Genomic DNA, 25,583 nt, shown 5'->3' on the forward strand with positions numbered 1-25,583 from the left:
AATAAAAATACCTTCTATTACCTTTAACTATTGGCAACTCTGTGCCAGGAGGCTGGAATTAGTTCAACTCTTTTCAAGGAAACTCAGAATCTTAAAACTCCAGAACACATGGGCAAAAAGCCCCATGGGAGATATCTTTAGCCAAGGAAAAGTAGAATCAGAGAGTATTGAGAAGGAAGCTCCCTCCTTGACTTTAAAAAAAGGCCAGAAGGGACCGTTTCTCAACTACTAACTTACAAATGATTGAAAACAACACTGTGTAGGGTTTTATTCTATTGCTGTCATACAAACAGCCTGCCAAAAGCTATGTAAGGAAGGGTTTGTTTTGGTCCACAGCTCTGAATAGAGTCCATCATGTCGGGGAAGTCACAGTGGCCAGAGCTTGGAGCCGCTGGTCACATGACATCCACAGTCAAGAAGCAGAGAGCAACAAATCCAGGGCTCAGCTAGCTTTCTCCTTTTGATGCAGCCTGGGACCCAAGTTGAAAGACAACCCACTTTTATTATAGATCTTGTCTCAATTAAGTTAATCAACATAATTCCCCACAGACAGGCCCAAAAGTTATCTAATCCCTCACAGGTGTGCCTAGAGGCTTGCCTTCATGGGTGAGTCCTGTAAGTTGAGGACACCACCAACCACATGTAAGGTCCCTCCTTGCTCTGGCATCTTGTCAGTATACAACTGCTTTTAGTAGCTTGGAGAAATGGCTTCGCAGTTAGGAGCACTGGCTAGGGTGGGTGCGGTGGCACACTTTTAATACCAGCACTAGGGAGGCAGAGACAAGTAGATATCTGTGAGCTTGAGGCTATCCTGATCTACAAAGCAAATTCCAGGCCAGCCAGAGCAACAACAATGAAATCCTATCAAAAGAGGAGGAGGAGGAGGAGGAGGAGGAGGAGGAGGGAGGGAGGGAGGGAGGGAGGAAGGGAGGGAGTTAAGGAAGGAAGGAAGGAAGGAAGAAAGAAAGAAAGAAAGAAATTAACTGTTGTAGCTACTTTTGCTGCCTGGGTCTCCACTGTGCTAGCTGTAGTAACCAATTATGAAATGGTAATCCCAGAAACATTAGCAGCGGTGGCCGCCACTGCTATAACAGCAACAATGGCAGCAGCGATGTCAAATTCTCTTCTGGGGCGTGTGGGCATCCACTGGCATGGATACAACTCCAGGAACACGAACTGCCAAGGCCCATTTTTCTTGATCCCAGCATGATTTAAGCTGGTAACTCTTCTGTAGAATCTAACCGCATGGCTACAGTTCCTGGGCTTACGTTAATGCTTGCCAAGGCTGGCCATATTGGGCTTTCAATCTCCATTGGCATCAGAAGGGAAGAGTTTTTCACGAAGGCCCAATATGTCTCTGCCATGTTGGGCTTCAGTAGCAGCTACAGGGCACACACAGAACTCAGGAATCCAAAGAGGAACATCATTGTCCTGAGGAAAGACATAAACAGAACCCCGGGCCCACACCAACACCAGATCGGGTCTCCTCCAAGTGTCAGTAGAAAGATCCTTCCATTGCTCCAGAAGGTGCTTTGCATCAGGAGCCCACAACATGTCTCTTTAATGATTTCTAACATAGGAAGGAGACAGGAAGCCCTCTTCCTTAAAAATAAAAAAATAAAAAATAAAAATGCTTTCCTGGCACCTAATGAAACCAACACCAGTCAAATGGGAATTCTCAAAGCAGTAGCATCACAAAGTATATGATCTGATTGGCTGTAGCCTCAGCTGTTGGATGGAGCTCAGGATATAGAGTAGACCAAAACACAAACACTGGTCTCATCAGAAAGGTAGTAAGGGGGCTAGTGAGTTGGTGAACGACGTTAATCCCACCACTCAAAAGGCATAGTAGGCAGATCTCTGTGAACTCTAGGAGAGCCTGGGCTACTAACTAGAGAGAATACAAAAATAACAAAAAAAAGAAGCCAAAAAGAAAGAAAAAAATGAACCTGGCAGTGGTGGTTTCTGTATTCATCACAGTTTTGGAGATCATGATATCTATGTACTGAGAAATCAGTAACATGCAGAGATGACCAAGTATCAGTGAAAGTTCCAGTATAAGCATGCCGCCACTGCCACATCACCTCAAAGATAAATGCACCTAGAGCTCACAAATACTTCGGGCTAGAAATTGCAGACCTGAATTGCAGCCTGGAGAAGAATGTTGATTTCCTGATGGTTGATTTGAAGGAGAAAATATCTCTTACACATTTTTTGAGACAGGGTCTATGTAGCCCTGAATGGCCTGGAACTCTCCAGGATGGCCTCAAACTCAGAGATCAGTCTGCCTCTGCCTCCCCAGTACTAGGATTAAAGGTGTGCACAACCACACCCAGTTTTATTTCTTTTATTTTTGAGACTATTGAAAAGACCAAGCAGACACCATTAACAGACTGCTCAGTCTTCTCTCAGAGATCAGGCCTCAACTTCAGTTTCCTGAGACTAAGCAAGCAGTTTCTGGTAGGGCCATGAACAAAGGAAAATTAATCACAGGTGCCCCTGCCAGAAGGGAAAGGGAGATAGGACACACCAAGCCTGGGCCACTGAGTCAGACCCCACAGTCAGTACATGGTAGGCCAGCCAGCCTCCATGGCAGCTCAAGGACAAGTCATTGCCAGCCCCAAAATAGAAAACTGTAACCCCCACCTAACCCTAGCCAATTAAAAGTTACTAACATGATTGCCACTCTCATAAACTAATCCTGAGTCTGTTCTTATGTAGTCTGTAGACCCCAAGAACCTCCACCTGTGTTACCCTCTATAAAAACACTACCCCATTGCTACTCTGGGTCTCTCCTGCTCTGCTGCTGCATCAGACAGACGTACAGGCTCTGGTTAACTCGAAACAGTAAAAAGACTCTGCGTTTGCATCGGATTTGGTATCTTGATGATCTTTGGGGGACTCTGGGTACAACACTTATAATTACATTATTTTACACCTTCCCTTTCCTCTCTCCAAAGCCTCTCATATACCCCTCCTTGATCTTTCAAATTCATGGCCTTTTTTCATTAGCTGTCTTTACATGCATACATGGATATACAATATATTCCTAAATAAACACTCAGTCTGTTTTCCCTCTACCTCCTAAGCCCTAAAATGTGAAATTATCAAATCAAAAGCAAATGATACTCCCCTTTGAGAGTAGTTAGGTTGCTTTCTTCTTCTAGTCAGACTCACAAGTGTTTTCTACTGTAAAACTGATCTAATTCCTGTTCAGCAGTTGGCAGGGTGAAACTAATGAAATTAGCTCCAAAGGATGTTCCAGATTCAAACATTTTTCTGAAACTTCTCCCATTTTCACTCTGGTCCAAAACATGATGCCTCTCTCCTAGTCTAAGGCAATGAAGTCCTTGTGAGATGCAGGCTGCTGAGGAGCAGTGTGAAGAGGAAGTGACTGAGGAAGAAAACACTTTGCAGCTCTCTGGTGAGTGATCAACAGGAGGAGAGCACTGCTCTGAATGGAGTCAGGAGACCCTTGTCATTAACTTACTGACGGATCCTCCCAATCGCTGTCCAAGCCCACCCCCAAACAGCTGGCAGTCAGAGATAATTCGGGCAGCTCATTTTCACCAGGCTCAGTGCCCTGACCGTCCACCCTGGCTACGTCAACAAACCGTCCCCATCTGAATCCCTACATCCACTCTTCTCTACTCCCTTGTGATTTAAGGATAGAGACTCCTAAACCTCCTGAGAAGGTTCGTCTGCAGAACCTGCGTTTTAGGCACATAGAGGGTAGCCTACCAGGCTTTCCATTTTTAAGCTGATTGTATCATGTTCCCAGTCCCCTTCTTTGTACTAGGAATCCTAGGAGACAATATAGTCTGTCCAGACCTAGGAACATAGCTTGCAGAGATATTGGGTTGGTAAGTTTATCCAAAGGAAATAAATGAGCAGAAAAGGCATTTCACACTAGGTAAAATATTTACTGGATGCTTGCTATCAAACCATGTCTTATACTTAGGAGACTTCCCTCAGAGAGCAACAGGATAGTACACCAATACAAGTCACTTTATTATCCTCTATGTTTTTTCTTAAATGTTGGTGAGAATTCTCATATCCTACTTTCCCAGGGGAGATCAGTCTTAAGTGGTTTCTTTCAGCCTGTTAGGTATAGATAGTCCCCTAAAGAATGATCCTAATTAGTCTTGACAATAAAAATCCAGAGTCAGATATTGAGAATGAAAGCTGAAAGATCAGAGAAGCAGAGCAGCAGCCAGCCACTTAAAACTTCTTCCCTCTACAAATCCTCAAGCCAAATGGAGGACCAAGTTCTGTCTCTGCCCAACTTATATTCCTGTCTCCGCTTCCCTAGAGCTGGGATTAAAGGACTGCATAACTACCATCTGGCTCTGGTTCTCTTTTAGATTGCTTCAGTTTTATGTAGCCCAGGGAAGACTTGAACTCCTGATCTCCCTACTTCCTTCCAAGTGTGGGATTAAAAGAGTGTGCCACAACCAGGTGATGGCATTAAATTCCAGCACTTGGGAAGCAGAGGAAGGCATATCTCTGTGAGTTTGAGGCCAGCCTGGTTTACAGAGTGAGATCCACAAAAGGAACAAAGCTACATAAAGAAACCCTGTCTTGAAAGAGAGACAGACAGACAGACAGACAGAGAAATGTATGCTACCACTGCTTAGACTCTATGGATAGTGGCAAGCTTCCTCCTCTAATCTCCAGGCAAGATGTATTGTTCAGAAACCAAAAAAGATATGACAAATCAGGCCACATATGTATGTCAGCATGCTGAAAGAGGCATCCAAGTCAGCATTGGTCAGGGGTTGGTTCCGGACAAGATGCAACATCGCTTGACCTGGAAAGGGAATGTGGAACAATGGTGAAGTGAGGCTCAGGATTGGAACCAAGATTTCCTTGGGGACATGATAGGGGAAGAATTCAGACAAGCCCAGGCCTTCCCAGGTCATCTATTAATCTCCCCATGATCTTAGAGATTTGAGAAAATGAAAATGGCTGTAAACTAAAACTGTTTCCCTTAGAATGGACTTTGAGCAGCATCTGGAATTCCCAAAGTCCTGGGAGGCTCAATCAGAATTTATGGTGCCATCCAACTATTACTTGTCAGGCAGGCAACCCTCAAACGCATATCTGTCAAAGTCACCTACCTCGGGTCTGGTAGTAAGCTTGCTGGCTCCCCACACTCCGAATCATATCCATCAACCACCTCTTTGCTCTGAGTGGTCCAACCACAGTGACTCGAGTCTGGCCTGAGGCTGTAAACCACCTCTCCAGTTGAATGAGGGTGTTGCTGTGTACTTCGATGCATCTGAGGTATAAGTCTTCAGGGCCTGTGCAGAGATTTAAAAGAGGACTGGTAAGCCACTAGGAATTGATGCTATGTAAGGAGACTGGTATTGGGTGGAAGTTACCTCCAAGATTAAAATCTGTTCTGAGTTGTAAAGACAGTCCAAGGTAAAGAAGAGATAGAAAAATAGGGTGTGGTAGTCACTGTGGTGCACTCCTTTAATGCTGGCACTCAGAGCACAGAGACAGACAGATCCGGGTGAGTTCAAGGCCAGCCAGGGCTATATAGAGAGGCACTATCTCAAAAAAAAAATGAAAAATCAAACAAAATGTTCAAGAGCCCGGACAGTTACACAATCCATCCTGCAGGAAAGTACCTTAAGACAAAAGAAATAAGCAACTTCTGGAAGTCCCTAAATATTGAAAAGCTACACAAGGATCTGACTACATCCAGTACTTAAGCAAACTGGGAGGTGGTCAAACACACCTTTAATCCCAGAACTCAGGAGGAAGAGGCAGAGGGATATCTTGATCTACTGAGCAGTTTCCAGGAAAGCCAAGGCTACACACAGAAACTCTGTCTCAAAAGAACAAAACAAAAAGGGTATGTAAGCAGTAAAGACTGTCAGTAGTCAGGCTGAGGCAGACAGAGCTGTGGAGAAACACAGTCCAACAAGTCTGAAAGAAGCAGAGACCAGCTGAGCCCCTGGGAAAGATCACCCATCCGCCTGTTGAGCTGCCTGCTGGCTGTTCAGTGTGCTCCAGGTTCCCCAGCTCTCACTCATGCTGGGTGGGCTTTAGTGATACAGCTGTCTTGGAGTCATTTCTGCTCCTGTGGGTAACCCCTCACTTCTACCCCTAAGGAGCCCCAATAAATCTCATTGGTTCACCAAGTTCTACTGATGGCTTTCTTTGCTGTTATGGGTTCCGTCTCCGGGGTTGCCCACATCTCCCCAGGAATGGTGTCACACAACAACTGGGAATCTGGGACAGACTGCACAAAAGGAGAAGATTGGAAAACCATGAAAGAGGGGAAGAAAACGTAGGAAAGGCCACCTACCAAATATGTGCTCTTCCTGGGCTTCATCTATGAATGTCACAAGTGGGGCATCAAAGTTTTCAGGCAATGTCCACCAGGCATTCTCATTGACACCATCCATTTCCATCTCAAGAGCTCTCCTACTTCAGAATAAGGCAAGTGCAAGCAGCTGACTGTCCAATGTAGTTGTGAAGAAGGGCCCAGGCTCTGGCTTATATACTCACACCTAAAGCCCAACCCTTGACCCACCTTAGGGTAAAGGATTCATCCCTAAGTATCTCCTATTCATCCAACCAATCAGCTGTTGGCTTAGTCTTTTAGTACAGTGAGGTCATTCTTCAGTGCCCAGGAATTCTAATTTTCTTCTAGGTAATCTTAAAGGTGCTTGAGGAAGTCTCCTGATATCACCTAGAAAAGTGGATGAGGTCTGGGTGGTGTTGGTGCACCCCATTAATCCCAGCACTTGGGAGGCAGAGGCAGGTGGATCTCTGTGAGTTCAAGGCCAGCCTGGGCTACAGAGTGAGTTCCAGGACAGGCTCCAACGCTACATGGAGAAACCCTGTCTCAAAAAAGCCAAAAAGAAAAAGTGGATGAGGGATAAATGTGCAGGAGCAGGAAGGTCCTTGGTGGGTGCTACATCTGTTTGTTTCTTTTTTGTTTTATCTTGTTTCCTTTGAGACAAGGTCTCTCTACATAGCTCTGTCTGTCCTGGAACTTACTAGGTACATCGGGCTGGTCTCATTCTCTCAGAGATCCACCCATCTTTTCCTCTACAGTTCAGGGATTAAGGTCCTGAGCCACCAAGCCAGCACCCTTACTGCCCTTCTTATAAATTCAGTGTTTGTGGGTAAGTCTAGTCTACATCCCTAGTTCCTATAGGTTGGTGGCATTTATTATTTAATTGATAATTTCGTATTTTACAGTTTAGGGGGTAGAGGAAAAACATGCTGAGCTCATTATACAGAAATATATATTCCTGTGATGACAGCTAATGAAAAATGTCCATGAAATTGAAAGAGATCAAGGAGGGGCATGTGAGAGGGTTGGAATGGAAGAAAGAGAAGGAGTAAAATGGTGTAATCATATAATACTCCCCAAAATAAGAGAAATAAACTCAGAAAAGGGGGTGCATGCCTTTAATTGTAACACTGGGGAGGCAGAGATAGGCAGACCTGTGAGTTGGAGCCCAGCCTGGAGGAGTTTCAAGATGCAGAAGATGTTTTTTTCCTTCAGTGGATTTTCACACCAACCACTAGCAAGTCAACGTTCTTTCTCCACGTTGCAGTGCAGGTCTCTAAATTCCAGTCTGATGTTGTGTGCTGTCAGCATCTAGGTGCATGGATGTTTGAAGCACCATTGTAAAGATGGCAGCTTTTTCTGATGCTTGGTCATCTCTGGCAAGTTACTGATTTCTCAGTGCTCAGATTTATCAGGCATTATTTATAGCAACGGTAACCACCTTGGCCAGGATAATTTCTTTTTCTTTCTCTTTAACTCTCTTTGTTTGTTTGTTTGTTTGTTTCATTTCATTTAAGACAGGGTCTCACTAATGTAGGTCTGGCTGTCCTGGAACTCACAGGGGTCCTCTGCCTCTGCCTCCTGAGTGCTAGGATTAAAGGTGTGCTTCTCCACCCAGCCTTTCAAGAAATGTTTGCGTTTGATATAAAAAAAAATTAGTAACTACAAGGTCTTGGGGAATTTGTTGTCATTGTTCACATCTAATTTTAATTTTTTTTTTTTTTTTTTTTTTTTGGTTTTTCAAGACAGGGTTTCTCTGTATAGCTTTGCGCCTTTCCTGGAACTCACTTGGTAGCCCAGGCTGGCCTCGAACTCACAGAGATCCACCTGGCTCTGCCTTCCGAGTGCTGGGATTAAAGGCGTGCGAAACCATCGCCCGGCTAATTTTTCTTTTTTATTAAGTGTTTATTTGTTTGTTTGTTTGTTTGTTTGTATTTTTTGTTTGACTTATTTTTTTTTGTTTTTGAGACAATATTTCCCTGTGTAACTTAGTGCCTTTCGTGGATCTCACACTGTAGACCATGCTGGCCTAGAACTCACAAAGATCTGCCTGCCTCTGCCTCCAGAGGGCTGGGATTAAATGTGTGTAGCACCACCCACTGCCGGGCTAAGAATTTATTTATTTATTTATTTATTTATTTATTTATTTATTTATTTACTTACTTACTTACTTACTTACTTACTTACTTATTTATTTACTTATTTATTTACTTTTAATTACACTCATGTTATTGATTACATTCCTGGTATTCATGGATTACATTCACGGTATTCATTCAATATTTATGATATTCATGAATGACATTAATTGTATTATATTGTATTGATTTATTACATTCATGATATTATTTCCTAATACTACTCTCCATTCGTGGGACTCATCCATCACACTAAACAGACATTCTGTACTTAAGAAATCATTGCTCTATATTTCTTTCTTCTACATCTTGAGACAATGTCTAATCTTTCTGTCTCTATGATTTGTATATTCTGTATATGTCATGTAATACAATTCTATAGTTTTTGTCCTTTTTTTGAAGGTGAAAAGATTTTATGTACAACTGCAGGAGAAATAATACAGATAGCTTGAACTTAAAATCAGGTTATACTTCAAAAGTCCAGGATTATTTTCAAAAGTACAGTATTTTCTCTGTAGAATATAGTAAATACGAGCCTGGCGGTGGTGGAGAACACCTTTAATCCCAGTAATCGGGAGGCAAGGCCAGGTGTATCTCTGTGAGGTGGAGGTCAACCAGGTCAGAACCCAAAAACAATATCAAGAATCAGGCCACATATGTATGCCAGCATGCTGAAAGAGTCATCCAAGTCAGCGTTGGTCAGGGGTTGCTTCTGGACAAGATGCAACATCTTTTCACCTAGGGAGAGAATGTGGAACAATGGTATACTGAGGCTCAGGACTAGGAACCAAGATTTCCTTGGGGATATGTTTGGGGAAGAATTCAGATAGCCCAGGTCCACCCAGGTGATCTATTCACACCTCCCTAGGATCTTAATGACTTCAGGAAATGAAAATGGCTGTAACCTAAAAGTGTTTCCCTTAGAATGGACTTTGAGCAGCATCTGGATTCCCACAGTCCTGGGAGGCTCAATCAGAATTTATGGTGCCATACAACTGTTATTTGTCAGGCAAGCAACCCTCAAACGCATATCAGTCAAAGTCACCTACCTCGGGCCTGGTGGTAAACTTGCTGGCTCCCCACACTCCGAATCATATCCATCAACCATCTCTTTGCTCTGAGTGGTCCAACCACAGTGACTCGAGTCTGGCCTGAGGCTGTAAACCACCTCTCCAGTTGAATGAGGGTGTTGCTGTGTAGCTCGATGCTTCTGAGGTGTAAGTCTTCGTGGCCTGAGCACAGAAGATATAACCAAAGGATTTATAAGCCACTAGCATTTTTTGTATGTGAGGAGGCTGGTATTGAGTGGCAGTTACCTCCAAGTTGAAAACCTGATCTGAGTGAAGTTGTAAAGACAGTGGATGTTGAAGAAGAGATAGAAGAACAGGGTGTGGCAGTCACTGTGGTGCACTCCTTTAATGCCAGCATTCGGAGCAAAGAGACAGACACATCCTTGTGAGTTCAAGGCCAGCCTGGTTTATAAAGCTAGTTCCAGGCCACACAGGGCTATATAGAGAGGCACTATCTCAAAAAAAAAAAGTAAAGAGCAAACAAAATGTTCAAGAACCAGGGCAGTTATATACTTCATCCTGCAGGAAAGCCTGTTAAGACAGAAGAAACAAGCAACTTCTGGAAGTCCCTCAAAATTGACCAGCTTCAGGAAGATCTGACCTCACCAAGTGTACTTAAGCAAACTGGGAGGTGGTCAAACACACCTTTAATCCTGGCACTCAGGAGGCAGAGGCAGGGGGATAACTTCATCTACAGAGCAGATTCCAGGACAGCCAAGGCTACACACAGAAACTCTCTCTCAAAATGACAAAACAAAAAGGGTATGTAAGCAGTAAAGACTGTCAGTAGTCAGGCTGAGGCAGACAGAGCTGTGGAGAAACACAGTCCAACAAGTCTGAAAGAAGCAGAGACCAGCTGAGCCCCTGGGAAAGATCACCCATCCGCCTGTTGAGCTGCCTACTGGCTGTTCAGTGTGCTCCAGGTTCCCCAGCTTCTCTGGGCTCTCACCCATGCTGGGTGGGCTTTAGTGACACAGCTGTCTTGAGGCATTTCTGCTCCTATGGGTAACTCCTCACTCCTTATCCTAAGGAACCCCAATAAATCTCATTGGTTCACCAAGTTCTACTGATGGTTTCCTTGGATATTATGGGCTCCCTCTCCAGGGTGAGTACATACTTGCCCACATCTCCCCAGGAATGGTGTCACACGCAACTAGGAATCTGGGAAAGACTGCACCAAAGAAGAAGGTGGGAAAACCATGAAAGAGAGGAAGAGAACATAGGAAAGGCCACCTACCAAATATGTGCTCTTCCTGGGCTTCATCTATGAATGTCACAAGTGGGGCATCAAAGTTTTCAGGCAATGTCCACCAGGCATTCTCGTTGAAACCATCCATTTCCATCACAAGATCTCTCCCACTTCAGAATAAGGCAAGTGCAAGCAGCTGATTGTCCAATGTAGTTGTGAAGAAGGGCCCAGGCTCTGGCTTATATACTCACTCCTAAAGCCCAACCCTAGACCCACCTTAGGGTAAAGGATCAATCCCTAACTTATCCTATTAATCCAACCAATCAGCTGTTGGCTTAGTCTTTTAGTACAGTGAGGTCATCTTTAGTGCCCAGGAATTCTAATTTTCTTCTAGGTAATCTTAAAGGTGCTTGAGTAAGTCTCCTGAGCATCAACTAGAAAAGTGAATGAGGTCTGGGTGGTGGTGGTGCAGGCCTTTAATCCCAGCACTTGGGAGGCAGAGGCAGGTGGATCTCTGTGAGTTCAAGGCCAGCCTGGGCTACAGAGTGAGTTCCAGGACAGGCTCCAACGCTACATGGAGAAACCCTGTCTCAAAAAACAAAAACAAAAACAAAAACAAGCAGAAGAGGGTCGAATGTGCAGGAGCAGGAAGGTCCTCTGTGGGTACTATATCTGTTTGTTTCTCTTTTGTTTTATTTTGTTTTGTTTGAGACAAGGTCTCTCTACATAGCTCTGGATGTCCTGGAACTTACTCTGTACATCGGGCAGGTCTCAGTCTCACAGATATCCGCCCATCTTTTCCTCCACAATGCAGGGATTAAAGACCTATATCAGCAAGCCAGCACAATTACTGCCCTTCTTATAAAATCAGTGTTTGTGTGTAAGCCTAGTCTACATGCCTAGTTCCAATAGGATGTGGCATTTATTATTTATTTGATAATTTCAAATTTTTGAGCTTAGTGGGTAGAGTAAAAACTTGCTGAGGTGGTTATATAGAAGTATATATGTATATACATATATATATATATGTATATATATATATATACATATATATATATATGTCTCTAAAGACAGCTAATGAAAAAAGGCTATGAGTTTGAAGGAGATCAAGGAGGAGTATGTGAGAGGGTTTGGAGGGAAGAAAGAGAAGTGGTAAAATTTCGTAATTATATTATACTCCCCAAAATAAGAGAAATAAAGTCAAAAAGGGGGATGCATTCCTTTTTTTTTTTTTTTTTTTTTTGGTAAACTTGCTATTATATCCCCATTTTATTTATTTTTTTTTTAATGCCAAATGCGGTTTATTGAAGGGTGGAGGAGGTCTTGAATACAGGCTTACAGCACAATGGGAGAACCCCAGAGGGCAGAAGTTTGCTACAGATGTTTTATAATCTTGCAACTAAGCTGTTAATGCCCATTATGCAGGATACATAGACAAGGAACTTCTCTTAAGCATTCAGGACGTTGAAACCGGGCAGGGAATTAGCATAGGGAGGATATCAAGGTCAAGGTCAGCAAGCAAGGCAACAGTCATCCAAAACGGGGGCCAGGGCCCTACAGGTCCCCCTTTTACTAATAAATTAGTTTCTGACTTAGGTTTCGTGGGACATCAGCAGGTCACCTTACCCATCATGGAGACGCCTGCCCAGGCCACACAGGCGCTCTATCTTAGGTTGGTGAGCACCCCCCAGGCATTACCCATCTCTGAATACTCATTATCATACTCAGGCTCAATATCAGGCTCAATCGTGTGTGAGCTGCAGAGTTAACTGCTGCCAAACATCTCAATGTGGCTCTGGGCTTGCAATCTGTGTGTTCGACACAGAAAAGACCAACAGAAGTCCTAACCTACCCATAGCCAGTAGTCTAAAGGCAAATGAGCCATTCCCTTCTTTAACGAGCCTTGCTGCAAATTGGAGTCCTTGTAAAATGGTATCCCAAAGGCAAATGGAACTTGAGTTTATAAATTTATAATTTTAAAAGCCATCAAAATGTATATAACTATTGAATTAAATTTATCATGCCCAATAGAATGAAAGATTAATTAACTGTGGTAGCTACTTTTGCTGCCATGGTCTCCACAGTGCTAGCTGTAGTAAGCGATTATGAAATGGTAATCCCAGAAACAGTAGCAATGGTGGCTGCCTCTGCTATAACAGTAACAACAGCAGCAGCGATGTCAAATTCTCTTCTGGATACAACTCCAGGAATGCGAACCGCCAAGGTCCATTTTTCTTGATCTCAGCATGACTTAATCAGGCAGCTCTGCAAAAAAAACAACTAAGAACCATAAAGAAAAAACAGGCAGCTCACAAGGAGCATAACTAATGGTCTTATAATGGCTACATTTAGGCTGATAAATTTTTTTTTTTTTTTTTTTGGTTTTTCGAGACAGGGTTTCTCTGTGTAGCTTTCTGCTTTTCCTGGAGCTTACTTGGTAGCCCAGGCTGGCCTGGAACTCACAGAGATCTGCATGGCTCTGCCTCCCAATTGCTTGGATTAAAGGCATGTGCCACCACCACCCGGCTGGGTGTATGTCTTTGATCCGAACGCTGGGGAGGCAGAGACAGGCAGACCTCTGAGTTTGAGCCCAGCCTGGAGAGTTTCAAGATTCAGAAGATGTTTTTTTCCTTCAGTGAAGTTTCACACCAACCATTAGCAAATCAACATTCTTTCTCCAGGCTGCAGTGCAGGTCTCTAAATTCTAGTCTGAATGTTGTGTGCTGTCAGCATCTAGGTGCATGGATGTTTGAAGCACCATTGTAAAGATGGCCTGCTTATTATACTGCAGCTTTTTCTGATGCTTGGTCATCCCTGGCAAGTTACTGATTTCTCAGTGCTCAGATTTATCAGGCATTATTTATAGCAACGGTAACTACCTTGGCCAGGATAATTTCTTTTTCTTTCTCTTTAACTCTCTTTGTTTGTTTGTTTGTTTGTTTGTTTCATTTCATTTAAGACAGGGTCTCTCTAATGTAGGTCTGGCTGTCCTTGAACTCACAGGGATTCTTCTGACTCTGCCTCCTGAGTGCTAGGATTAAAGGTGTGCTTCACCACCCAGCCTTTGAAGAAATGTTTGTGTTTGTTAGAAAAATATTAGTAACTACAAGCTCTTGGGGAATTTGTTGTCATTGTTCACATCTAATTTTTCTTTTTCTTTTTTTCTTAAGTTTTTATTTATTTATTTGTTTGTTTGTTTGTTTTATTTACTTATTGGTTTTTGAGACAGAGTTTCTCTGTGTAGCTTTGTACCTTTCCTGGATCTCGCACTGTAGACCAGGCTACCATCAAATTCACAAAGATCTGACTGCCTCTGTCTCCGGAGTTTTGGGATTAAACGTGTGGCCATCACCTCCGGGCTAAGTTTTTATTTATTTTAATTACACTCATGATATTAATTACATTGTGGTATTTGGATTACATTCTCAGTATTCATTCAATAATTATATTTATGGTATTCATTAATTACATTAATTGTATTGATTTATTACTTTCATGATATTATGTCCTGATACTACTGTCCATTTGTGGGACTTTTCCATCACACAAAACAGACATTCTGTACTTAGGAAATCATTGCTCTGTATTCCTTTCTTCTCCATCTTGAGATAACGTCTAATCTTTCTGTCTCTATAAATTTATATATTCTTTGTATTTCATGTAATACAGTCCTATAGTAAATGTCCTTTTTAATGTAAAAATATTTTATGTACAACTGCAGGAGAAATAATACACAGATAGCTTGAACACAAAAACAGGTTATAATTTAAAAGCCCAGGGTTATTTTAAATAGTAAAATATTTTCTCTGTAGAAAATAGCATAAATGATAACATTTCCCAATAAGCCCTTTTAAGCCAAATGATAGTTGAATTATATATATAAATATTGATTAGATTCTGGGATACAGAAGAAACCTATCTTCATCTGTTCAGAGAGCTATGTTTTACTGAAGTTGTGTAAGTGAGACTCCTATTCATCTTCTCATTCACTGTTTGATTTTCAGCAGACATTTTTCTATAGGCTAATACATAATATAAAAAGATTTTAGCCTCCCCTCCTGAAAGTATGGCCAGCATTTTCTTTCATCAGCTTGATACAATACAAATTTTATCCTAATAGTGAAATGTTTCACTAAAGCTTGCCCAGTGATTGGGCAAAATCAAAACTTATTATAAGCCACAGTCATTCATATCTAATATTTCTTTCCTTTTATTTTATTTTACATTTTATTTAAAGCTTTTTTTCTTTTTTTTTTTAACCAGAGACATGGTTGAAATTCAGAGGCTGTCTCTGAGAAGGGAGTAGCCACACTTATATCCTATCACTTAAGCTCCTAAGCCCTGAGCATGAATAGCCCCAAGGTAGGGTGGGTGCAACAGGAGTAATGTCAATTTATTGCTTTATCTTATTCTATCTAGTTAGTTCACTAGTCTACTAAAGTCTAAGACTCAGAGGCCCTTTTAATCTCGGAGATTAATGCCCTCTAAAATCTATAAATGTAAATATTGTCCTTTGTTCCATCGGTTGCTATTGGATGTATTATCCCAGTTCCACAGTTTCATCTGCTGTGAGTGCCCTGACTATTAAAGGACATGAATCTATTATTTGCAAACAAATCCAGAGAGTTGTTCTTTTTTTTTATGAGCATATTTAGTGGTTAATTTTTTAATTCTTTTTTTAAATTTTATTTTACAATACAATTCAGTTCTACATATCAGCCATGGATTCCCTTGTTCTTCCCCCTCCCGCCCCTCTCACCTTCCCCCCACCCCCACCCCCCATTCCCACCTCCTCCAGGGCAAAACCTCCCCCAAGGACTGAGATCAACCTGGTAGACTCAGTCCAGGTAGGTCTAGTCCCCTCCTCCCAGGCCGAGCCAAACAATCCTGCATAGGCCCCAAGTTTCAAACAGCCAACTCATGCAATGAGCACAAGATCTGGTCCCACTGCCTGGATGCCTCCCAAACAGATCAAGCCAATCAACTGTCTCACCCATTCAGAGGGCCTGATCCAGTTGGTGACCCCTCAGCCATTGGTTCATAGTTCATGTGTTTCCATTCGTTTGGCTATTTGTCCCTGTGCTTTATCCAACCTTGGTTTCAACAATTCCAGAGAGTTGTTCTTTAACCTCTGACACAAAATAAATAACAAATATATTTTTTAAATATCCATCTTGGATGGGCGCCTTATGAGACTTAGGAGTCTCTGTAGGCAGGTGGATCTCTTAGTTTGAGGCCAGCCTGGTCTACATAATGAGTTTCAGGACAGCCAGAGCTATGTAATAGAGAGACCCAGTCTCCAAAAAAAAAAAAAAAAAAAAGGAAAAGAGAGAAAGAAAGAAGGAAAATGCCTGCCTTTTCCTCCTCTTCAGTTTGCAGAGTTCCAACATATAGCACTGTGGAGACTCACTCAGCACCTGCTGAAGTCCCATTCTATTAGTGTCCATAGGCATCTTGATGCACACTGAACTATCAATTCATCGGACAGGAAACGGATTGCTCATTGAATACTATGCCATGGTCAAATACAATACTGCTCATAACTAGAAAAACATATTCTTACTTCTATTAATAAACTTCAAGAACAGACATTTCAAATTTTATCCTAATAGTGAAATGTTGCACTAAGGCTTGCCCAGTGATTGGGCAAAATCAAAACTTATTATAAGTCACAGTCATTCACATCTAATATTTCTTTCCTTTTATTTCATTTAAAGCTTTTTTTCTTTTCTTTTCTTTTTTTTTTTGTTTTGTTTTGGTGACATGATATGTCACCAAATCCAAAAGAAACTGTTCTAGAAAGCTGTTGCTTTTTCTTCTAGCCCTCTCCCAAAACTGACTGCACAATAATGTCACAGAGGCAGCCATGAATAATAAAATAAAGATCTTGCCCCACCAGAGGCTGTGCATCTTTCTAAACCCACCATGGAGCATTCATTCATTTAGATCCCTAGGACCTCAAAAGAGACAACTTCTGGGTCGTATTCCCTAGTTGTATTATTACTATTGATTTGGAGGGCTTGCTTCAGATGTATCTGGGGGCTGGTTTGACACAGGATCTCAGATGTATCCCATGTTGGTCTCAGGCCTTAGATGACCCTCTGGGCTCAGCTTCCCTTAGGCTGTTGATACAAGCTTGCATAACAACACAAGCTATTTTGGTTTGGTGAGACAAAATCTGGCTATGCCTGGCAGGCTGGTCCAGAAATCAAGGTCCAGGCCGGGTAGTGATGTTGCACGCCTTTAATCCCAGTGCCTAGGAGGCACAGGCAGGCAGATCTCTGCTTTTGAGAGCAGCCTGCTCTACAGATCAAGTTCCAGGACTAAGAAGAGAAACCCTATCTCCCAGGGGGAGTGGATGGGGGAGAGGAGGAGAGATGGGAGGAGGGACTGGGATGATAAGAGGGAGGAGAAGCTTCAGTCTGGATGTAAATACAAAAATAAATGAAGGAAGGAAAGGAAAAAAGGAAGGAAGGAAGGAAGGAAGGAAGGAAGGAAGGAAGGAAGGAAGAAAGAAAGAAAGAAAGAAAGAAAGAAAGAAAGAAAGAAAGAAAGAAAGAAAGAAAGAAAGAAAGAAAGAAAGAAAGAAAGAAAGAAAGAGCCGGGCGGTGGTGGTGCACACCTTTAATCCCAGCAATCAGGAGGCAGAGGCAAGCGGATCTCTGTGAGTTTGAGGCCAGCCTGGGCTACAGAGTGAGTTCCAGGAAAGGTACAAAGTTACACAGAGAAACCCTGTCTTGAAAAACTAGAGAGAGAGAGAGAGAGAGAGAGAGAGAGAGAGAGAGAGAGAGAGAGAGGGAGGGAGGGAGGGAGGGAGGGAGGGGAGGGAGGGAGAGAGGGAAGGAGGGGAGGGAGGGAGGAAGAGAGAGATGAGTGAGAAAGAAGGAAAGAAAGAAAGAAAGAAAGAAAGAAAGAAAGAAAGAAAGAAAGAAAGAAAGAAAGAAAGAAAGAAAGAGAGGAGGCAGAAGCAGGAGAATCCATACCTTTAGGCCACCCTGTTCTACAAAAAGAATTCCAGTACAGGGCTACATAGAGAGACCCTGTTTCAGAAAAAAAAAAAAAAAAAAAAAAAAAAAAAAGAGAAGGTTAAGAAAGAAATCAGGATCCTCCTGCCTCGGGCTCTAGAGCGCTGGGATCACACACAGGTCCATGTCACCACCATGCCCTGTTCATCTAACTGTAGGCCTGGAACTCTCACAGAGCAGAGGGACTGCTGTTAGGTCTCCTCTGCACCTTCTCTGCTTCCACCACCTCCCACCCCTCTGCTCAGAGGCCTCTCAGACAAGGGAGACTGATTCCTAAAGCTCAGTCCCTCACACAGCTGAGTCTCTTCTCAGAACCCTTGCATTTTCAAAGCAGGGAATGGGGCAGATGATGAGATGTATCTGCAAGACTAGGAGGGACCCCCTCCCTAAGCAGACGCCCCCCCCCCCCCAGGGCCCTAGTAAGCCTCAGTGTCCTGGCTTCTTCTCTTTCTCCATTCCTCAGAACGACTGCATCAGGTACCTACAATTGTTCATGGACTGGAAAAGTTAACTTTCGCAAACTTTGTCTTAGAGTCCAAAAAAGGGATCCAGACTCCCCAGAAGCTTGTAGTCACTAGACAAAATGACCACAACAGATAGTTTAATGTTTTCTACCAAACACAAACATTTCTTCAAAGGCTGGGTGGAGAAACACACCTTTAATCCTAGCACTCAGGTGGCAGAGTCAGGAGGATCCCTGTGAGTTCTAGGACAGCCAGACCTACATCAGAGAGGGCTCTATCTCAAAGGAAATCAAACAAACAAACAAACAAAGAGAGTTAAAGAGAAAGAAAAAGAAATTATCCTGGCCAAGGTGGTTACCATTGCTATAATTAGTACCTCATAAATCCGAGCACTGAGAAATCAGTGACTTGGCCAGAGATGACCAAGCATCAGAAAAAGCTGCAGTATAATAAGCAGGCTGTCAATGGACAGAGCCGGGTAATGACTTCTATGGAATATTTTTCTAGTTGAATGAAATTCAGTGTGTGTATTTAAGGTGAACACTGGTTAGGTATGATTTAAATTTTCTGAAACAATCATAAAAGAAATAAGAAAATCTGGAAGCTGTTGAGGATGGTTTGTGTATATTCCCCTCCAAATTCAGATGTTAACATGCTCCCAAAAGAAATGCATTACAGCCGGGTGGTGGTGGCACACGCCTTTAATCCCAGCACTCAGAAGGCAGAGGCAGGTGGATCTCTGTGAGTTCGTAGGCTAGCCTGGTCTACAGAGTGAATTCCACGAGGGGCACCAAAACTACATGGAGAAACCCTGTCCCAAAAAAAACAAAACAAACAAGCAAAAAGAACTTAAATAAATAATTTCACCGGGCGGTGGTGGCCAAGCTTTTAATCCCCAGCACTCGGGAGGCAGAGGCAGGTGGATCTCTGTGGGCTGGAAGCCAGCCTGGTTTACAAAGTGAATTGCAGGACAGCCAGGACTGTTACACAGAGAAACCCTCTCTCAAAAAAAAAAAAAAAAAAAAAAAAAAAAAGCCGGGAAGCGGTGGCACATGCCTTTAGTCCCAGAGCCAGGCGGATCTCTGTGAGTTCGAGGCCAGCCTGGTCTACAGAGCGAAGTCCAGGACAGGCACCAAAACTACACAGAGAAATCCTGTCTCAAAAGAAAAAAAAAAAAAGGTAATGTATGTGGCCTATGTTTTTATTGTTGCTAATATTTATATTTAATATAATTTAATAGTATTTAATATAATTTAATATTTAATAATATGTATATTGTAATAACTAGAGGCTAATTTGTTTATGTATATAATATGTATATATTTATATTTAAAATTTAAAAGTGAGCGAGGCCTGGGAGTGCACACCTTTAATCCCAGGACTTGAGAAGCAGAGGCAGGATGATCTCTGTGAGTTAGAGGTGTGACTGATCTACACAGCCAGGCCTATGTAGAGAGATCCTGTCTGAACCTGGTGCACATCTTTTATCCCCAGCAACCAAGAAAAAAGGATCTCTTGTGAGTTTAAGGCCAGCCTGGTCTAGATAGTGAGTTCTGAGACAGTCAGGACTACATAGTGAGACCCCTGTCTCCAAAAGTAAAAAAAAGAAAAGAAAAGAAACCAGAAACAAAACAACAAACAATAAATAAACAAGCGAACAAAATTTTTAAATGAATGCGAAAACACTCTCAGAGAACTGGCAAGATGGCTAAGCTGGTAAAGACACTTGTTGTCAAGCCAAACAGCCTGAGTTCCATTCCTAAGACACATGGAAGAAGGAAAGAACTAATTCCTGCAAGTTGTCTATTGACCTCCACACATGTGGCCTGCTACATACCTGTACGTACACACACACACACACACACACACACACACACACACACACACACACACACTCTAATTTTAAAAAATTGTTTAAAATATCTCAGAGTTTGATGTCTCCAAAATGTCAAAACAGCTTTGAAATTTGTGGATCCATCTCAACATCTGTGAATACAGCTCTTCATTTGCAGATGGCAGTGGGAGGAGGGCAACTTGGGCATGTTGAGACATGGTTTCATGTATGTTACACTGGCTGAACTCTTGACAAAGCTGAGGCTGATCTTGAACTCCTGATTGTCCTGCCTCTACCTCCCAAGGGCTGGGATTACAGGTGAATGCCACCATGGTCAGCTTTACTTTCTATAAGCATCTGGTTTGCTTTAAATCCGATCAGCTATTTTTGGTATCAAGTCATCTTAATAGGCTAGATGTGTGATGATTCAGAAACATACAAAGGTTCACACTCATTTGTTCATTAAATCAACACGTACTCAATGGTTAAAAAAAAATAAGCAGGCCATCTTTACAATGTTACTTCAAACATCCATGCACCTAGATGCTGACAGCACACAACATTCAGACTGGAATTTAGAGACCTGCACTGCAGCCTGGAGAAAGAATGTTGATTTGCTAATGGTTGGTGTGAAACTTCAGTGAAGGAGAAATACCTTTTCTGCATCTTGAAACTCTCCAGGCTGGGCTCCAACTCACAGGTCTGCCTATCTCTGCCTCCCCAGTGTTAGGATTAAAGGCTTGCACCCCTTTTCTGACTTTATTTCTCTTATTTTGGGGAGTATTATATAATTACACCATTTTACCCCTTCCCTTTCTTCCATTCCAACCCTGCCATATACCCCTCCTTGATCTCTTTCAAATTCATGGCCTTCTTTCATTAGCTGTCATCACATGCACATGTATATGTATATACATATATACTCCTATATGACCAGCTCTCCTTGTTTTTCCTCTGCGCCCTAAGCCCTAAAATATGAAATTATCAAATTAGTAATAAATGCCACCACCCTATTGGAACTAGGGATGTAGACTAGACTTACCCACAGACACTGATTTTATAAGAAGGGCAGTAAGTGTGCTGGCTTGCTGGCATAGGCCTTTAATCCCTGCACTGTGGAGGAAGAGATGGGTGAATCTCTGTGAGATTGAGACCATTCTGATGTACATAATAAGTTCAAAGACAGCCAGAGCTATGTAGAGAGACCTTGTCTCAAAACAAAACAAAACAACAAACAAACAGATGTAGGACCCACCCAGGACCTTCCTGCTTCTGCACATTCGTCCCTCATCCACTTTTCTAGTTGATGCTCAGGAGACTTCCTCAAGCACTTTAAGATTACCTAGAAGAAAATTAGAATTCCTGGGCACTAAAGATGACCTCACTGTAGTAAAAGAGTAAGCGAACAGCTGATTGGTTGGATTAATAGGAGAAATTTAGGGATGGATCCTTTACCCTAAGGTGGGTCAAGGGCTGGGCGTTAGGAGGGAGTAGATAAGCCAGAGCCTGGGCCCTTCTTCACAACTACATTGGACAGTCAGCTGCTTGAACTTGCCTTATTCTGAAGTAGGAGAGCACTTGACATGGAAATGGATGGTGTCAACGAGAATGCCTGGTGGACATTGCCTGAAAACTTTGATGCCCCACTTGTGACATTCATAGATGAAGCCCAGGATCAGCACATATTTGGTAGGTGGCCTTTCCTACATCTTCTTCCTCTCTTTCACAGTTTTCCAACCATCTCCTTTTGTGCAGTCTGTCCCAGATTCCCAGTTGTTGTGTGACACCATTCCTGGGGAGATGTGGGCAAGTATGTACTCACCCTGGAGAGGGAGCCCATAACAGCAAAGAAAGCCATCAGTAGAACTTGGTGAACCAATGAGATTTATTTGGACTCCTTGGGGGTAGGAGTGAGGGGTTACCCATAGGAGCAGAAATGACTCCAAGACAGCTGTGTCACTAAAGCCCACCCAGCATGGGTGACAGCCCACAGAAGCTGTGGAACGTGGAGCACACTGAAGAGCCAGCAGGCAGCTCAACATGCGGTTGGGTGTTCTTTCCCAGGGGCTCGTTGTTCTCTGCTCTTTTTTTTTTTTTTTTTTTTTTTTTTTTGGTTTTTCGAGACAGGGTTTCTCTGTGTAGCTTTGCGCCTCTCCTGGAACTCACTTGGTAGCCCAGGCTGGCCTCGAACTCACAGAGATCCGCCTGGCTCTGCCTCCCGAGTGCTGGGATTAAAGGCGTGCGCCACCACCGCCCGGCTTTGTTCTCTGCTCTTGCAGGCTGCTTGGATGGGGTTTCTCAGCAGCTCTGTCCGCCTGAGTGTTACTACAGGCAGTCTGCGCTGCTTCCATTCTCTGTTATGCTTGTTTGGTTTTGTTGAGGCAGAGTTTCTGTGTGTAACCTTGGCTGTCCTGGAATCTGCTCTGTAGACCAAGTTATCCCCCTGCTTCTGCCTCCTGAGTGCCGGGTGTTTGACCACCTCCCAGTTTGCTTAAGTACACTTGGGCAGGTCAGAGCTCATGAATCTGGTCAATTTTGACCATTTTGGTTTTTCCTTTGGTTTTTTTGTTGTTGTTTTATTTTGGGTTTTGTTCATTTTTTTTTTTTTTTTTTTTTTGACATAGTGCCTCTCTACGTAGCTTTGGATGACCTGGAACTAGCTATGTAGACCAGGCTGGCCTTGAACTTACAAGGATCTACCTGCCTCAGTGCCGAGAGTGCCAGGATTAAAGGAGTGCACCACAATGACTGCCACACCCTGTTCTACCTCTTCTTTAACATCGACTGTCTTTACAACTTCACACAGAACAGATTTTAGAGGATTTAGCTCAGTGGTAGAGTGCTTGCCTAGCAAGTGCAAGGCCCTGGGTTCGGTCTTCAGCTCCAGAAAAAAAAAAAAAAGAAAGAAAGGAAAGAAAGAAAGAAAGGAAGGAAGGAAGGAAGGAAGGAAGGAAGGAAGGAAGGAAGGAAGAAAGGAAGAAAACAGGTTTTAATCTTGGAGGTAACTGCCACCCAATACCAGCCTCCTCACCAACAACCAATGCTAGTGGCTTATAAATCTTTTTGTTGTATCTTCTGTGCTCAGGCCATGAAGACTTACACCTCAGACGCATCGAAGTACACAGCAACACCCTCATTCAACTGGAGAGGTGGTTTACAGCCTCAGGCCAGACTCGAGTCACTGTGGTTGGACCATTCAGAGCAAAGCAGTGGTTGATGGATATGATTTGGAGTGTGGGTAGCCAGGAAGCTTACCACCAGGCCCGAGGTAGGTGACCTTGACAGATATGCGGTTGAGGGTTGCTTGCCTGACAGATAACACTTGTATGGCACCAAAATTCTGATTGAGCCTCCCAGGACTGTGGGAATCCAGATGCTGCTCAAAGTCCATTCTAAGGGCAACAGTTTTAGTTTACAGCCATTTTCATTTTCTGAGGTCTCTAAGATCCTGGGGAGGTATGAATAGATCACCTGGGAAGGCCTGGGCTTGCCTGAATTCTTCCCCTATCATGTCCCCAAGGAAATCTTGGTTCCTAGTCCTGAGCCTCACTTGACCAGTGTTCCACATTCCCTTCCTAGGTGAAGAGATGTTGCAGAGAGTTCGGAACCAACCCCTGACCAATGCCGACTTTGATGCCTCTTTCAGGGTGCGGTCACATTCCTGGGGCCTTTCTCCACCGGACCGGATGAAAGGGACCACCTAAGACTGATCTCTCCTGGGAAACCAGGGTGGGGGAGTTCTCAACAGCCTTTGAGAAAAACATGGAAGCTACTGAAGGGACTTGGTGTACTATCCTGTCACTATCCTGTCACTATCCTGTCACGATCCTGTCACTCTGAGGGGAGTCTCCTCAGCATACGACTGTGTTAGCAAACGTGCAATAAATAAGTTACCTAGCGTGAAATGCTTTCCCTGCTCATTTATTTCCTTTGGATAAACTTATCAACACAGTATCTCTGCAAGCTGTGTTCCTAGGTCTGGACAGACTATATTGTCTCCTAGGATTCCTAGTACAAAGAAGGGGACTGGGAACATGATACAATCAGCTTAAAAGATGGAAAGCCTGGTAGGCTACCCTCTATGTGCCCAAAATGCAGGTTCTGCAGACGAACCTTCTCAGGAGGTTTAGGAGTCTCTATCCTTAAATCACAAGGGAGTAGAGAAGAGTGGATGTAGGGATTCAGATGGGGACGGTTTGTTGACGTAGCCAGGGTGGACGGTCAGGGCACTGAGCCTGGTGAAAATGAGCTGCCCGAATTATCTCTGACTGCCAGTTGTTTGGGGGTGGGCTTGGACAGCGATTGGGAGGATCCGTCAGTAAGTTAATGACAAGGGTCTCCTGACTCCATTCAGAGCAGTGCTCTCCTCCTGTTGATCACTCACCAGAGAGCCGGCGAAGTGTTTTCTTCCTCAGTCACTTCCTCTTCACACTGCTCCTCAGCAGCCTGCATCTCACAAGGACTTCATTGCCTTAGACTAGGAGAGAGGCATCATGTTTTGGACCAGAGTGAAAATGGGAGAAGTTTCAGAAAACCGTTGAATCTGGAACACCAGTTGGAGCTAATTTCATTAGTTTCACCCTGCCAACTGCTGAACAGGAATTAGATCAGTTTTACAGTAGAAAACACTTGTGAGTCTGACTAGAAGAAGAAAGCAACCTAACTACTCTCAAATTGGAGTATCATTTGCCTTTGATTTGATAATTTCACATTTTAGGGCTTAGGAGGTAGAGGGAAAACAGACTGAGTGTTTATTTAGGAATATATTGTATATCCATGTATGCATGTAAAGACAGCTAATGAAAAAAGGCCATGAATTTGAAAGATCAAGGAGGGGTATATGAGAGGCTTTGGAAAGAGGAAAGGAAAAGGGTGAAATGATGTAATTATATTATAATCTCAATAATAATAGAAATAAAACCAGGCATAGTAGTGCATGCCTTTTGTTTTTGATTTTGTTTTTTTTTGAGACAGGGTTTCTCTGTGCAGCTTCTGGAACTCGATCTGTAGACCAATCTGGCCTTGAACTCACAGAGATCCACCTGCCTCTGCCTCTCCAGTGCTGGGATCAAAGGCGTGCACCACCACCACCACCACCACCACCAGGCATGGTACACGCCTTTAATCCTAGCACTGGGGAGGCAGAGGTAGGTGGATCTCTGAGTTTGAGGTCAGCCTGGAGAGTTCCAGGCCAGACAGGGTTACATAGACCCTGTCTCAAAAAAAATCATAAAAGGTATTTTTTCTTTCCCATCAACCTTCAGCAAATCAACCTTTTTCTCCAGGCTGCAATTCAGGTCTCTAAATTCCAGTCCGAAATATTTGTGAGCTCTAGGTGCATTCACCTTTGAGGTGATGTGGCAGTGGCGGCATGCTTTTTGCTGGAACTTTTGCTGATACTTGGTCATCTCTGGCACATTACTCAGTACATAGATATCATGATCTCCAAAACAACAATGAGAAGAGAAACCACCATGGCCAGGTTCATTTTTTCTTTCTCTTTTACTGTCTTTCTGTTATTTTGAGACAGCGTCTCTCTAGGTCGTA

At 43.1% G+C, this 25,583-nt stretch overlaps 3 protein-coding genes across 3 annotated transcripts; 1 reads left to right on the forward strand and 2 right to left on the reverse strand.

Annotated features, from left to right (window-relative positions):
- Window positions 1-4,691: 4,691 nt before the first annotated feature.
- LOC128113935 (putative KHDC1-like protein) lies at window positions 4,692-6,419 on the reverse strand. Its single transcript, XM_052743790.1, has 3 exons — window positions 6,320-6,419; window positions 5,121-5,303; window positions 4,692-4,810 (listed from the first exon to the last, which is right to left on the reverse strand). The coding sequence occupies exons 1-3, from the start codon at window positions 6,417-6,419 to the stop codon at window positions 4,692-4,694; spliced, it is 402 nt and encodes a 133-aa protein (XP_052599750.1).
- Window positions 6,420-9,073: 2,654 nt separating this feature from the next.
- On the reverse strand, window positions 9,074-10,861 carry LOC128113936 (KH homology domain-containing protein 1-like). The gene is made up of 3 exons (XM_052743791.1): window positions 10,762-10,861; window positions 9,504-9,686; window positions 9,074-9,192 (listed from the first exon to the last, which is right to left on the reverse strand). Exons 1-3 carry the CDS (start codon window positions 10,859-10,861, stop codon window positions 9,074-9,076), a joined length of 402 nt encoding a protein of 133 aa, XP_052599751.1.
- A 10,758-nt stretch (window positions 10,862-21,619) lies between these two features.
- On the forward strand, window positions 21,620-23,740 carry LOC128113937 (KH homology domain-containing protein 1-like). Its single transcript, XM_052743792.1, has 3 exons — window positions 21,620-21,725; window positions 23,122-23,304; window positions 23,616-23,740. Exons 1-3 carry the CDS (start codon window positions 21,620-21,622, stop codon window positions 23,738-23,740), a joined length of 414 nt encoding a protein of 137 aa, XP_052599752.1.
- Window positions 23,741-25,583: the final 1,843 nt, after the last annotated feature.

This window comes from Peromyscus californicus, unplaced genomic scaffold, assembly GCF_007827085.1.
Source record: "Peromyscus californicus insignis strain IS unplaced genomic scaffold, ASM782708v3 Scaffold_19__1_contigs__length_69161282, whole genome shotgun sequence".
Classification (NCBI taxonomy): domain Eukaryota; kingdom Metazoa; phylum Chordata; class Mammalia; order Rodentia; family Cricetidae; genus Peromyscus; species Peromyscus californicus.

Coding starts and splice junctions, on each gene's coding strand:
- LOC128113936 (XM_052743791.1), bottom strand. CDS start 10,861: ATGGATGGTTTCAACGAGAATGCCTGGTGGACATTGCCTGAAAACTTT. Junction 9,687..10,761: donor CCAGGAAGAGCACATATTTG/GTAGGTGGCCTT, acceptor TTCTGTGCTCAG/GCCACGAAGACTTACACCTC. Junction 9,193..9,503: donor AGTTTACCACCAGGCCCGAG/GTAGGTGACTTT, acceptor TTCTCTCCCTAG/GTGAAAAGATGTTGCATCTT.
- LOC128113937 (XM_052743792.1), top strand. CDS start 21,620: ATGGAAATGGATGGTGTCAACGAGAATGCCTGGTGGACATTGCCTGAA. Junction 21,726..23,121: donor CCAGGATCAGCACATATTTG/GTAGGTGGCCTT, acceptor TTCTGTGCTCAG/GCCATGAAGACTTACACCTC. Junction 23,305..23,615: donor AGCTTACCACCAGGCCCGAG/GTAGGTGACCTT, acceptor TTCCCTTCCTAG/GTGAAGAGATGTTGCAGAGA.
- LOC128113935 (XM_052743790.1), bottom strand. CDS start 6,419: ATGGATGGTGTCAATGAGAATGCCTGGTGGACATTGCCTGAAAACTTT. Junction 5,304..6,319: donor CCAGGAAGAGCACATATTTG/GTAGGTGGCCTT, acceptor ATCTCTGCACAG/GCCCTGAAGACTTATACCTC. Junction 4,811..5,120: donor AGCTTACTACCAGACCCGAG/GTAGGTGACTTT, acceptor TTCCCTTTCCAG/GTCAAGCGATGTTGCATCTT.